Below are 13591 nucleotides of genomic sequence, written 5' to 3' on the forward strand. Positions count from 1 at the left end.
GGTCCTTGCCCAGGGCCGTGGGAAGAGGTCCTGGAACGGCAAGCTCCGAGAACTCTGGGTGACCCCGGTGGACCCCCTCCCGGGAAGGACCAGCTGTAGACACATCGACTTCCAAGTCCCCATCTCAAGCCCCGGACTCACAGTTTTGTTCATGGTGGTCATTTCCTTGGCCGCGGCGTCCAGGGCGGCTCTGGCCTTGGTGCTGATCTGGCCAGGGACAAGGGCTACTATCTTGCGCTGCTTGGGCGGGAGCTGCGCCAGGACGTCACACTTGAGGCGTCGCAGCATGACCGCTTCCTCCAGCAGGAGCTTCAGCTCGCCGAGGTTGGAGGAGCCCGAATAATCCCATCCCCAGGGCTGCTGTGGAGGAAGAACCAAGACACGCAGCCAGTTAGCTTCTCCTAGGGCCAAGTTAACCGGGCTGCGACCTCAACTGGCTCACGACCTTCTCTTCCTGTGGCTTTGTTCAGACAACTTCAAGGGGCTCTAAAGGATGAATGTAACCTCATATAATACAGGTGGGAGCAAGGAAGGAAAAGAGAAAAAGAAAGTCAGGAATAAAGCGAACTAAAAACATCTACCTTGGTGTTCTGCACACTGAACTTCCTAGCAGGAAATGCAAGACGCTGAGAGGTCTGGTGTCCATTACATTGAAAACAAATAAGACGTTTGGCTTGTCAGACTATTCCTGTATTCTCAATAAAGAATCATCTTCCCCAGGGCTTATCCTAAAGTCCACTGCACGATGAAACAAATCATGTTTCTTCAGTAATATCTTTATTTAATGAGATGTATTGAGATTTAAGATGCTGTTGTTCCTTAGTACAGGCTATCCCAGCACAACCAAGTGCAATGACATGCACACAGTGTGTTGCTGCTGTTGGCGGGGATTGGAGGGAGGAACCAAGAACACAGGCTTTTGCCAGTCTGGCTGAGACCAGAGGTGGGTTTTAGGGTACGCAGGCAGTCCTTCATAAAAATGGTTTCTTCACTTAGTAGCTCATGGGAGGCAATGAGCAAGAGTATCTATTCCCGGTGACATAGCTAGAGAAGATGTTAAAATGAAAACCAGTATCTTTCACTGCCAATCTCACTCGAAATAGAACTGACATCTCCAGTCCCGTAGAAATGAGGGAACCAAGGTGTCTGCTGCCTTATGTTTCCAGCTGCTTGTTTCTCTTTCTGTCTTAACCTCCCCTGGACCATAAACCACCGTAGGCAGAAGCTAGGCTTGTTCATTTCCGAGGGCCAGTGAACCCAGCCTCTAATTGTGAAGACATGGCGGGTATCCTTTGCTAAATAGAGGATAGAAAGAGATGGTCAAAGGTGGAGAAGTAAAATGATCAAAAACTGCTTCTTCTTTAAAAAAATTCTCTGAAATCACCTGGAAGTTCTCAGCAAATGCCTTCATGCAATGGGGTCAAAAATGAGCTCAGCAAGGGGCAGTCTCTTCAGTGGCTTTTCTCAATGCAAGAAGTTGGCCACAGTAAAAAAAAAAAAAAAAAAAGGCAGCCCTGCCCTACGGGCTGTATTAAATAAAAATCATGCTGGGAACGAGTGGATACCATAATTAATTTGGGTAACATGCTCCTATGTCAGCTTTTAATCTTGTAGGTTAAAACCCAGTAATACCAAAGATTTAAAATTTGGAATATTCACAATCCAACAAGCTTTTATTGAAAATTTACCATGTAGCAGGCAGTGGGCTAGGTGGAAGGAGGAGAAGGGGTAAGGCACTGTCTATGTTCGTTTTCTTGGTTGTTCGTGGGGGAGGGGACACAGTGAGGAGAGGAAGGATCAATTTAATAAGGATGGCATGAAGACTGGGGAGATGGTGGACAGAGACTGGGGACATGGGAAGGGGCAGTCTGGGGGTAAAGGCAACGAATTCTGTCTTCAGCCCCTACCATCACTAACTAAGCACCATACTGTGAGCCCAGATAGTCGAGGAAGAGACGATCCTTTTCAGAAAGTGAGTCATTTACAAATAGGACAGAGGTACAAATCACTCATGAAGAGTTTTGAGGGACCATGACAACCAGGTAGAATCTAATCTGGATTGATCCACGGGGAAAGTCATTACCGATTTTGTTAAAGAAGTGTATAGCTTTAAATACATTTAATAACAGAAATTTCCTGCCTCAATAAGCAGCTAAAAATGGTTTGCAATTAACTTTGCAAAGCACTACAATTTACATTATAAGTACTTTGTTTGAATGTTAAGTGGATATTTTTAAAGTACTTGAAAAGTTTTTCGAAAAAAGTATTTAAAAAATAAGGCAGACAATCTTATTTACATCACAAACTTGCATAGCAAGGCTTTTTCCTCAAGATGGCATGTGTCATGGGTAAGCAAACAGCCATTTCTCCAAAGTGTCAGCATCTTCGATGCAAATAGCAGCGCAGTATATTTGTCATTTGATCACAAAACAGGAACCCTGAAGGTCTGAACTAATGGGGTCTTAAGAGTTGGGTTGGAGCCTCTGCAGCCAGGGCGCCAACCACAAGAAAGAAGTCGGGCATAGTGCGGGTTGTGGCGTCGAGGTTTACGAAGTTACAGCAGAACAACTGGGGAAAAGGAGAGGTGATCTACACTTGAGAGGGACCAGAGTCTGCCGTTCTCTAATTCAGGGCCATGTGGACCCCCATGGGAACAGCGCTTGGGAGTTTGAGAAGTCTGACCTTGCGAGACGAAGATCTGTCGCTGAAGGATAAATTCACTGCCCTGGCGACTTTCAAAAATGGAAGTGAGAAAGAAAAATTAGCGAATCTTCCCTCTGGTTTTCTGACTGTGGAAGTTCCAGAGCCTGGGTCAGAGAGAGCTACTAGGGGCACAGGAAGAAGATGCCAGCCAGCCCCGTCCATATCCCGTGAGCATCTGCAAGGTCGCCAACCAGGACCTATGCTTCCATCCCCCATGGCCAACCCAGACCCTGGCACCCCAGCAAACAGATGAGTTGTATCCCACTGGCGGGTCTGGAGAGAGTGCAGAAGGCACTAGAGGCCAAGAAGGAGGAGTCCCTTTCCGAAGAGAAAGCAGCTCAATCCCAGAAGAAGACAGCTCAGCTGAGTAAGGAAAAAAACGAACACCTCAGCAAACAAGGAGCTGATTCTCCATGTCATCCTTTCTCGAGTTATTTTTGGGGAAGAATACTGGAAACGTGCACAGGCTTTGGCCAAGCTGGTTATGGCTGCCTGACACTGAGAGGCACCCCTAGCTCAGGAAACATGCTGAGTCCGCCACAAACGTGCTGCTGACGTGGAGGGAGGCATGGCCGTAGACAAGGAGAGAGAGGAAATCCTGGAGGCTCTGGTGAGGAGCCTCCTCTACTGAGGAGGACAGTGTCCCACGCTCAGCGGGCTGGATCCGATTGATGAACACTGATGGATTCAATGGCCCATCAGGAGGAATGGAGGATCGGTGAATAATGTCATTTAAATACTTAAAAAAATGTTGATTTTCTGGCTTACCAAAGTAATCCATTTTGGTGTACATTATCTTCCAATCATAAATGAAAGAGAGGTGGGGGGGGAGAAGGGGAGGGGATGGGGAAGGGAGAGGAAGAGAGAAGGAATGAATGACTGAATGATGGGGAAAATTTCGCATCCTACTTTTTTCCTACTCTTTTATTTCCCCAAGTCATTAAATAAATACTTTTTTTCAGTTAAAAGAAATCGAGGTTTTAGAAATCAAGATTTTGATTGCAATGGCATTTGCAGTTACAGGCTCCCTCTGCCATCCTTGGAGACTGAAGCTGCGCAGACTCGAGTCCCAGAGGCACCTGCCCTGCTGGCACCTACAGATAATCTGTAGGTCAGAGGCTCTGGCCTATTGAGCAGGCACACTTCACTGTAACGAGTCGACGTTTTGGCTGATGAGAGCCCACCGAGGCAGCTCCAGATCACACTCCCCCTCTTCCTGCTTCGAGGCCTCTGCTGTTTCTTCCATGCAGAGGATACGGGCCCCAGCCGCACCCCTAGCTTGCCTCCGTGCCCTTCTCAGAGCTCCGGGCACCTACACATCAGCCACTGGTCGCCTTATTGGGAAACCCCACCCTAGAATCACAAGCATTAAAACTAGGAGGGACTGTTCTTCTTCTTGAGGACACTTGAAGGTCAGAGTTAGGGGCAAAGCAGGATGAAAATCTGGGTCTGGTTCCCTGGCCAGTGTGCTTCTGATCATACCATGGCCAAAGAGAAGGAACAAAAGGTAAGTATCAAAATCGGGGAGAGGGATCGGGCGGTGGGTTGGGGGGAGGGGGAGGGGAGGAAAGAATAAATACCCGCTTGGCATCACAGTAGCGAAGTCCAAAAGCATGAAACTGAGGGAAGAAAGTTGGCCTGACCCCGATGATCTGGGTGTAGAGCTCTGCGGGCCGGGACATGGCTGGCGTGCCGGACAACAGGATCACCCTCTTTGCAACCTAGAAGACAAACAGCCAAAGGTGCTGAGAGCGCACAGAGGAGGACCTAGGGCCTATCCCAAATGCCCCACTGGGATTGGAGCTGGATGCCCCTGGAAGAGCAAAGTGCCTTGAAAGGCAGCCAGAGCACCTCTCCCTTCCTGGGCGCCCTGACTGCTGGCAGTTCGCCAGTTTACTCCTCTTGACCCAGGGAGATCTAGATCCCAATGACACCAGAGGCTGGCCTCACTCCAGATCCTGGTGTGGCCCATACCTGGGAACTCTAAGCAAAGGTAGAGGAGCACACACGTTCCGAGAGCCTCATGGTGTGACCCACGTAAGCAGCGGGATGCCACCTCCTAGGCTGCCTTTGTCATAAGTCCCTACATCAGGACTCAGCACATGATACTGAATTCCACCTTCTCTGTCTCCCTCACTAGACTGTGAGCGTCTTGAGATCAGGGCTGTGTTCACCTTTATCTTCTGTAGCACAGAGCCTGGCACAAAGTAAGCAACCAACAAATGTTCGCTGTATGCTGAGAAATATTCAGCTAACCAGTGTCCCCGGGAAGATGGGAAAAACTCAATGAATCCAGCATTGGAAGAGGAAGTGGAAGTGGGGGACAGAGAGCAACAGGTCTGACCTGGCTTCCAGAGAGGATCTCTGACATCTGAGCTGAACTTCTGGTCAGAAAATGACACTGAGGACCAGCCCTTTCTCACTGCCAGGAGGACAAGTCAGGGGTGGCCTGTGCACAAGCCTCTACCTGATTTTCTTCTGAGGACAAAGAGGCTGTCGCTAACTCAGATGCACAACGCTTTGAGCCCCAGGAGCTCCCTGACTTAGCTCATTTTGCAGTTAATAAGGACTTTAAAAAGTGGGACCCAGATCCATTTACCCTAAACTCAGCCCAGGTCTGCAGCAGCCTGCTCAGCAGTAGGTAGAACAGAAATAAATGGTCGATTCCAGTGATGAACTCCAGGTTGCTCACTAGCCTGACCCCAACCTGAACCTGAGGAGATCAGACAGAAATATCCCACCTCTTACTAAGATGGGAAAGAGGGTAAGAATAAGGGAGACACTCTTCACTGTATTAGAGGACATGGAATGGCCAAAAATTCCTGGAGGTAAAATCCATTTCAGCCCTAGAAGGAAGCCTTACCAGGGAGCTCATTGTCTAGAAACACCTTGTTAACCACTGTAACCTTGAGTTAACGAGGGAAGTATAAGGCAACGGCATGCAGTAAATCACCTAGGGGAGGAAATTAGGTTTTCAAATGGATATGCTGCCTCATAAAAATAAATAAATAAAGGTGCAACAGAGGGAAGAAAAAGGACTCTTTATACATATACAATACATATAACTCTCAAGATGCACTTCTGCCCTCTCTGTGACTGCCAATACCTAATTCCATTATGACAGGAGAGGTATGAATTTCTCCAGCTATAATTTTCCACAGTTCAATTACCCAGGCTTCTAATTTCCTGCACAGTTTAATGCAGACTCATTAAAATAACAATGAGCTTCTTGAATGACGTCTGTAGCATCGCTTGCCTTGGCTCAAGACCACTTCAATGAAACGGGGACAATGAGAAGTCTTATCGATGAGAGAAAATCGGCGTGTCATCCCAAACCGATTCCCCACGTCGCTGTTCTGCTGCTGCCTGGGGATGGAGCCTGGGCGGAGACAGCTCACAGATCAGGTGATGGAAAATAACTCCCAGGTTCTCAGGTGGGTATTATACTTCCCTCGTTAACTCAAGGTTACAGTGGTTAATAAGGTGTTTCTAGACAATGAGCTCCGTGGTAGGCTTCCTTCTAGGGCTGAAATGGATTTTACCTCCAGGAATTTTTGGCCATTCCATGTCCTCTAATACAGTGAGGAGTGTCTCCCTTATTCTCAGGATAAGGGTCAGAGTCAATTCTGAGCCCGTTCTCCCATACACTGCCTGGACTAGGGGTGATGAGACCATTGAAAATGGGTGTTTGTGGGTGTTTAAAAAGCAGAGGCAGCATTATGGAAAAAGAAAAAGGCCAGCTTTGAAAAGAAACCAGAACAGCGTCTTTTCTGTTCTGGAATGATTTAGCCTGCTCCCTGCTCAGCCCCAACATGCTGGTACTGTCATCACTGTCACCCAAACGGCCTTTAATCCTGCCCACCTGCCCAGCTGCCCATGATTTATGGGTCACCCTCCACCTCGGAGAACCTCCAATTTCGGAAAATAGAAATGCATAAAGCTACGTAAATCAACACTAAACAGAACAGTGTATAGTCAACTCCTCTGGCTAACAAAAGAGAGCGGCCCCCAGGAAATCCATTATGGAGCAATGGAAAAAAATCATTCCTGTGTGATGTCCGAGAGAAATGACGTGATTCACAGGAGCAGACACTGTTGGGGGCAGGTGACCTTCAAAGACAGGTTCAGTTTCCTAAGGGATTAAGGTCATCAGTTCAGCCCTGGGGAACAGGATGCTAGCAGGACAAGTTAGTATATATAATTTGCCAAGGAGAATCGAATCCAACTCAGAGTAAATAAACTACACAGAGATTTTTAAATATGAGCCAAGAGAAGGCTCTGTTGCAGGGAAGAGCTGAAACTGTTGTAAGTTCACACAAGCAGCAGCCTGGGAATTCTTCATCACTTTCTGTTGTTACCTCCTTTTTTCCAACTGAGCCAGTAACTTGCTTTACCGAATAATTCTGACTGGGTATAACACACTTCACCAAGACTCTGGACTGGGGAAAAAGTCATGCTCCCCAAAGCTGAGCCCCATTCTTGTCCCATGTTATTCCTAACGGTATTCTAAATAAAGTTCAGTCTATAGGCTGAGTCCCCTGTGACTTAGAAGTACTACTTGAGAAAGTTGGTGACATCAAAGAGAAGGTCACGCCCCCATGCCACCCAAGTGTCCTGATACACACTGGCCCCATGAGGCAGGGACACCGGAGCTACACTGTCATGAGTTCAGAAGTCAGTACAGAATCTTCAAAAACAAGGAGAGTGGCAAACACAGTCTGGGGGCATGTGACCAAAAGTACAGAGATCAAGAACAAAGGCAGGATCACCGTCATGAGCCAAGAAGCAACAGAAGAGTCAACACCTGTGGTTAAGTCTAAACCCTGAGAACAAGAGGGGAAACCCACTCTTCAGGAGAAACCCAGTGACCGGAATCGGGAAAAAGATCAAGGCTCTGTTCTTCCCTCTGCTCTCCATGATATGCAAGACCAAACCAAGACAAACGGCATCATTATGACCCCTGGCCACCCCAGGGATCAGCAGAGGGCCACCTACCACCCAGTGATACGTCAGATGGCCTTCCTGAGTCTCTGGCTGGGTCAGCGTATTTCATACAAAACAGTTCCTTCTAGGATCTAGCCTTTTCCCAAAAGAGAGAAAGTTCCAGTCACAAGTCTGAGAGCTCCTGCCAACACCAAACTGATTTGCATGAGAACCAGAGCTAAGCAAGCATCACTGCCCTGGTATTAATAAAACACCGATGCCATGTAAAAGGTGACTAGTTCTGTGGGAAGAACAGAAGAAGGAAGGGGGTGCCTGGTGGCTCAGTCGTTACGCGTCCGCTTTCAGCTCAGGTCATGATCCCAGGGTCCTGGGACCGAGCCCCGCATCGGGCTCCCTGCTCCGCAGGAAGACTGCTTCTCCCTCTCCCATTCCCCCTGCTTGTGTCCCTCCTCTCCCTGTTTTCATTTCTAAAAAATAAAAAAAAAAAAAAAAAAATTTTTAAAAAAAAAAAAAAAAAAAAAGAAAGAAGGAAGGATGGGTCTACACGTGTTCTGGTTCACAAACACCAAAATGTATGAGAATACATCAAATGGCATAATAACAGCTAATTAAAGTTACATTGTTTTGACCTTCAAGGCATGCATGGGCATAGATGTTATTAATATAACACACAGGCTCAAATTAAACAATAAGTATGTTTTTTTCCTCTAGAAAAAAATAGTCTATTTTACCTTAAGTGTTAGACTCCAACAATTTCCTGATTCTGTGATAAAGTGGAGGAAATTTGCCAGAACAGCAGGACCTCAAGGGACTCCTCCCGCAGGAATCACACTGGGAGAACAGACCTTCCAAATGATACCACTCTCCCTTCGGGCTGAGAGGGGCAAAGAGCCATCTCTTCCGGACGAGGAGGGACTGGGTTTTCTACCACCTGCTTCTTGTATAGCATATGAAAAGACAGTCACCGTAATACTGTATGTAATGGCCAAAGCCTGGCTATAAATCCATCAAAAGGGAGCAGATGATATGTATTACGACAGATTTATACAATACAATACTATCTGTAAGAATGAGGCCCAGTCATCTGAAATGGGGTAGGATGATTCCCAAGATACACTACTCAGAGAAAAAAGGCAGGAGCAAAACAGCGGTTGAGGAACACTCTAAGGAGGGAGGAAGGGAACACACACACACACTTAGCTGGGAACAGACTAAGTTTTAGAAGTAAATGTGAGAATCTGGTAACTCTGGCTGCCTTTGGAGACAGAAATCAAGGGATGAGGGCCCCAGAAGAGGAAGAAAGAGTTATTTTTCACTGTACACCCTTCTGAATATATCATCTACTTAAACTCCTTTAATGAGAAAGGAAAAAAGAAAAACCTCATACATTTTAGGTCTCTACTCTTGTTTCATCTAACCAGTCACTAGAGATGTAAAAAGGACTCCACTCACAAAAAGAGAAATAGCTATTTAGTAGGAAAGGATGGTGGGATTTTGAGGGCTTTTTACCTCTAGAGAAATAATCGAACACTAGTCTGACAATAAAAAGTGCTATAAATCAAAGAAAAACTCAAACACATACCTCACTGCACAAAAGCAAGCGACTGACAACTTTCAGGTTGGAGTCATATGGAGAAGACTGTGTGATCTGGGTTCAGTGGGAGTAAAGACGGTTATGCCTGGCCGCACCAGACTTCAGAGGCATCTATCAAAAAGTGAAATTTTGACCCAGCAATTCTGTGCATAGGAATTTGTCCTAATAGGTCAAAGTTTGCAAGCTACCAGTACATCGATGACGTTCACTTGCAGAATTATTGATAACAGCAAAACAATGTCCAACTAAGGGCTAAATTATGGGATGCATCCATCCAACAGAAGGCTCTAGAGCCATTAAAAATGATAACCTTGCCCTACAACGGACGTGTTAATGGTGGTTTTTCTCTGTTGGAGGGAATTAAGGTAATTGGAATTTTGTTCTTCATAGCTTTCTGTCTTGCCTACTTTTACACACGTGTACATAAAAAATAGAACTACTGGGGAGGGTATGTGCTATGGCGAACGCTGTGAATTGTGCAAGACTGTTGAATCACAGATCTGTACCTCTGAAACAAATAATGCAATATATGTTAAGAAAAAAAAAAAGAAGAAGATACCAGGAGGGGAAGAATGAAGGGGGGAAACTGGAGGGGGAGACGAACCACGAGAGACGATGGACTCTGAAAAACAAACTGAGGGTTCGGGGGGGTGGGGGAATGGGTTAGCCTGGTGATGGGTATTAGAGGGCATGTTCTGCATGGAGCACTGGGTGTTATGCACAAACAATGAATCATGGAACACTACATCAAAAACTAATGATGTAATGTATGGTGATTAACATAACAATAAAAAAATTTAAAGAAAAAAAAATAGAACTACCTTGCTTGGTAACCCAAGCAAACAGTGCTGTGGGGGAAGAAAGATGTCACATTTCCCAGGGGACTACAACTCCAATTTCCTACAACCTAAGCCACGTGTGCCCTGCGTGCACCTGCTGTCACCATTTACAAGACCCACATTTCCGGGACGTGATCCGGCCTGGCTAGCTCACAGACCGCAGGATATCACCTAATTACCTCATTGTGCACATTTGCTGAACATGTCTTGAAATATTAATTATGAGAATACAGTTTCTAGGAGATGCACAAGTTAGAGGAACAATCAAGTGGTACTAAATTAGGCCCTTTTGTGCCTCTATAAAGGCATATTTTACTTCTCCGAATTCTCCTCTTGTTCCCAAAATATTTAGATCCATTTTCTTAGAGTATCTAGATCAGTAATTCTCAACAGAGATGGAGAGGAGTGATCTGTCTCTCCCAGGGCATGTTTGGCAATATCTGGAGACAATTTTGGTTGTCACCACTGATGTGTGTGTGGGGGGGGGGGGGGGAACTACTGACAATTAGTGCACAGAGGCCAGGGATGCCAATAAACATCCTACGGGGTGCAGGACAGCTCTGCACAGGAAAGAACGATCCAACCCAAAGTGTCCACAGTGCCAAGACTGAGAAACTCTGACCTAGATGAAAATACAGCAGAGAGATGAAAGGTCTGGTTAGCAGAACAGCACATAATGCCTCAGCTGCACTTCCATTCAATCCCATCAGCAGCCTGGATTCCTGTGAAGTCAACCTTACAAACAAGAGGGGCTTCAAGACACCTCCGTAAACAGCAGGCTGCGTTCATGGGTCCTATCTTAAAGTTTAACTCATCCAAGTTCTATAGCAAATGCAGAGTAATCTATACTAGTTAACAGCTAAAAGATTTGTCCTAAATGCATCAATCTGAAATACACCCATGACATTAAAGATGTAAATGCTGCTTTAAAAGGTCTGACCCAGAAGCATATGTTTCAGAAACAAGTATGTAGTCCAGTTCGCCTGGCCAGGCGATGACCGCATGAACAAGATGGTTGCTCAGCTTTCCTACTGGGCGCCTGGGTGGCTCAGTCGGTTAAGCGTCTGCCTTCGGCTCAGGCCATGATCCCAGGGTCCTGGGAGCGAGCCCCGTATCAGGCTCCCTGCTCAGCGGGGATTCTGCTTCTCCCTCTGCCCCCTGCTCATGCTCTCTCTTGCTTGCTCTCTCTCTCAAATAGATGACATCATCTAAAAACGAAAAAGGAGCTTCCTTCTGCACCTGCAGTGATACCTACCTACTGCACAGCTTCTAAGCAATCAGGGCACAGATTTAATTCCAGGGGCGGCTGCAATACTGGAACCACGGTGTGAAGATCCGGTAACATTTCTCAAAAGAAAACCTACTGAAGCCTCCCCCCAAAAGAAGGGTCACCACTTTGGGAAAAACATTTCATTTAAGTGTGTCTGTAAATATTTATAGGTAATGCGAGCAGAGAATCAGGGTTTTTAAGTAAAGGAGTCTAGAGCACAGGATGTAATGCTGCTTTGGAAGACGTATCATGTTACTAGTTATTCCTAAAACAAAAGAAAACAAAACAAAACTTGAAACGAGTAGACAGTTGTGCTTTACGGGGAGTTGGAAAAATTAAGTTAATTTCACAATGTTAATAAGGTTCACCAACATTTAGCGTATTTGTCTTCCCTAGTTTATGTACAACGTCGAGCTTCACTTAAGCAATGAAAACTGCAGTTGAGACTGCTGGCACAACACAAAGGCTGCTTTAAGGAAGCACAAGATAAACACAGACTTTAGTTTGCTCAGTGTACATAAACCAAAGTAGAGTCTCCCAAAGTCATCTGCGAGAGGTTTCTATCTGGTTCTAAGAGAAAAAGCAACTTTCCTGATTGTACTAGTGTTCCCCAGTATTAAGAAAAAGCTCACCACAAAAAGATGGAAGGAAGTTTGGGGGCCTTCCCACCGTCTGGGGTGGGATGTCAGAATAGCACACTTTTAGATACAGATGTAAAGCTATGCTAGATCCACACCGACGCCTGCCCTGCAGACTCGACCCACCGAAGCACTCAGGGCTCAGTTTAGACCACCACAGTGAGGGCTGTGGATGGCTGATCCTCTCGATAACCACACAGGCTTAGGGGGGGCCTCGGGAAAGGGAGTCGGCTTATGAGGCACACCTCAGCTTTGCAGGGCTTCTTGCTGATACCCGATGGCCCGGTTCCGAGTCTGCATGACTCCTCTTCCCTTGGTTCTCAGCACCACGACAGCTCTGTCCCCAAAGTGACTTAGAAGTTTCTCCTGAGCTGTTCAGAGGGCATGCTGCTGGTGGCCCCCCTCTGCCTTGTCTGGGAGCCCAAGGAGGACCTACAGTGCAGTCCCCATCGAGCCTGCGACCTTCCAGAGGCCTTCATCTTTGAGAGAAAGAAACGACTGCACCGACTGCCAGTTCCTTAGCAGGAAGTTAGGAAGAAAAATGAGTCCGGCGCTGACGGCCGGAGTCAAGGCTAAGTCACGTCCGTGGCCCACAGCCCCTTGCCCTGGACAGAAGCCCTTGCTCTCCCTGGCCCCCCTGCCAGCCTGAGCAAGACACAGAAGGACTCACCTTGAGGAGGGGCATAGCTGCACGACAGCGGGCAGTCCTAATGTTCTTGAGGAAGTGAGATTCATCCTGAAAAGAAAGGGTCACATAGGTGAACAAGGCCAAATCCTGAGCGGGTGGAGCCAGAGCCCACGTTAAGCTTGACCCTGGCACGGCGTCACATTGGGGACGCCTCCCTTAGTTTCTGTTCAAGGAAACAGTTGTGCGCCTAGGTAAGGACCCAGGTTCTGCTGCCGCTTTCCCACTTTATTCTGGGCAAGTCGCTTCAATTCTCCGGGACAGTTTGCCAACTGTGAAGTGGGGTTAGTGACTCTCTGGCCATCCCACCTCCCAGGCGGCGCTGAACAACCTGCTGCGAGGTGGTTTGCTGCTTAGTACGACGTGCCTCACGTCTGCACAGCATGACGCCAGCGCGGGCCCACTGTGTGCCTTGCCCTGGTGTGCAGCATGGTGCCCAGCTCCTGCCCCCTGGAGCTCACCAGACAGGAAGGATGTCAGCCACACCACAACTGGGCAGACAACGTTATAAGTGCTGTCACTGACGAAGTGTGACAGAGTACCGTGGGAACTCGAGGAGGGGGAGAAGACCCAATTCCCGTCCTCTCAGGTTTACAACATGGTGTCTGATTACATAGCTCTACATTCTATGCATGAGCAAACTAGAATATGGCATATTCTCTTTTCTTTCTTTTTTAAAGATTTTATTTTTTAAATTTATTTATTTATTTGGGAAAGAGAGAGTGCACAAGTAGAGGGGGGCAGAGGGAGAGGGAGAGAGAATCTCAAGCAGACTCCACGCTGAGTGTGGAGCCCGATACGGGGCGCAATCTTGCGAGCCTTGGAGCAGACCTGAGCCAGAACCAAGAGTCAGGTGCTTTAACCAACTGCGTCACCCAGATTCCCCAAAGATTTTACTTTTAAGTCATCTCTACACCC

At 47.0% G+C, this 13591-nt stretch overlaps 1 protein-coding gene across 6 annotated transcripts in view; it reads right to left on the reverse strand.

Moving 5' to 3' along the window:
* SMARCAL1 (SNF2 related chromatin remodeling annealing helicase 1) overlaps positions 1 to 13591 on the reverse strand; it is a 57032-nt gene that overhangs the window by 20952 nt on the left and 22489 nt on the right. For all 6 annotated transcript variants that reach the window (XM_025891904.2, XM_025891907.2, XM_025891898.2 and 3 more), the window contains 3 exons: positions 12659 to 12724; positions 4284 to 4424; positions 142 to 360 (listed from right to left, as the gene is read on the reverse strand). In XM_025891904.2, coding sequence (XP_025747689.1) covers positions 142 to 360; positions 4284 to 4424; positions 12659 to 12724 — 426 coding nt within the window. The remainder of the gene's footprint in view (positions 1 to 141; positions 361 to 4283; positions 4425 to 12658; positions 12725 to 13591) is intronic.

The sequence above is a fragment of the Callorhinus ursinus genome, unplaced genomic scaffold (assembly GCF_003265705.2).
Source record: "Callorhinus ursinus isolate GAN/ISIS: 27379988/994484 unplaced genomic scaffold, GSC_fseal_2.0 scaffold2, whole genome shotgun sequence".
NCBI lineage: Eukaryota > Metazoa > Chordata > Mammalia > Carnivora > Otariidae > Callorhinus > Callorhinus ursinus.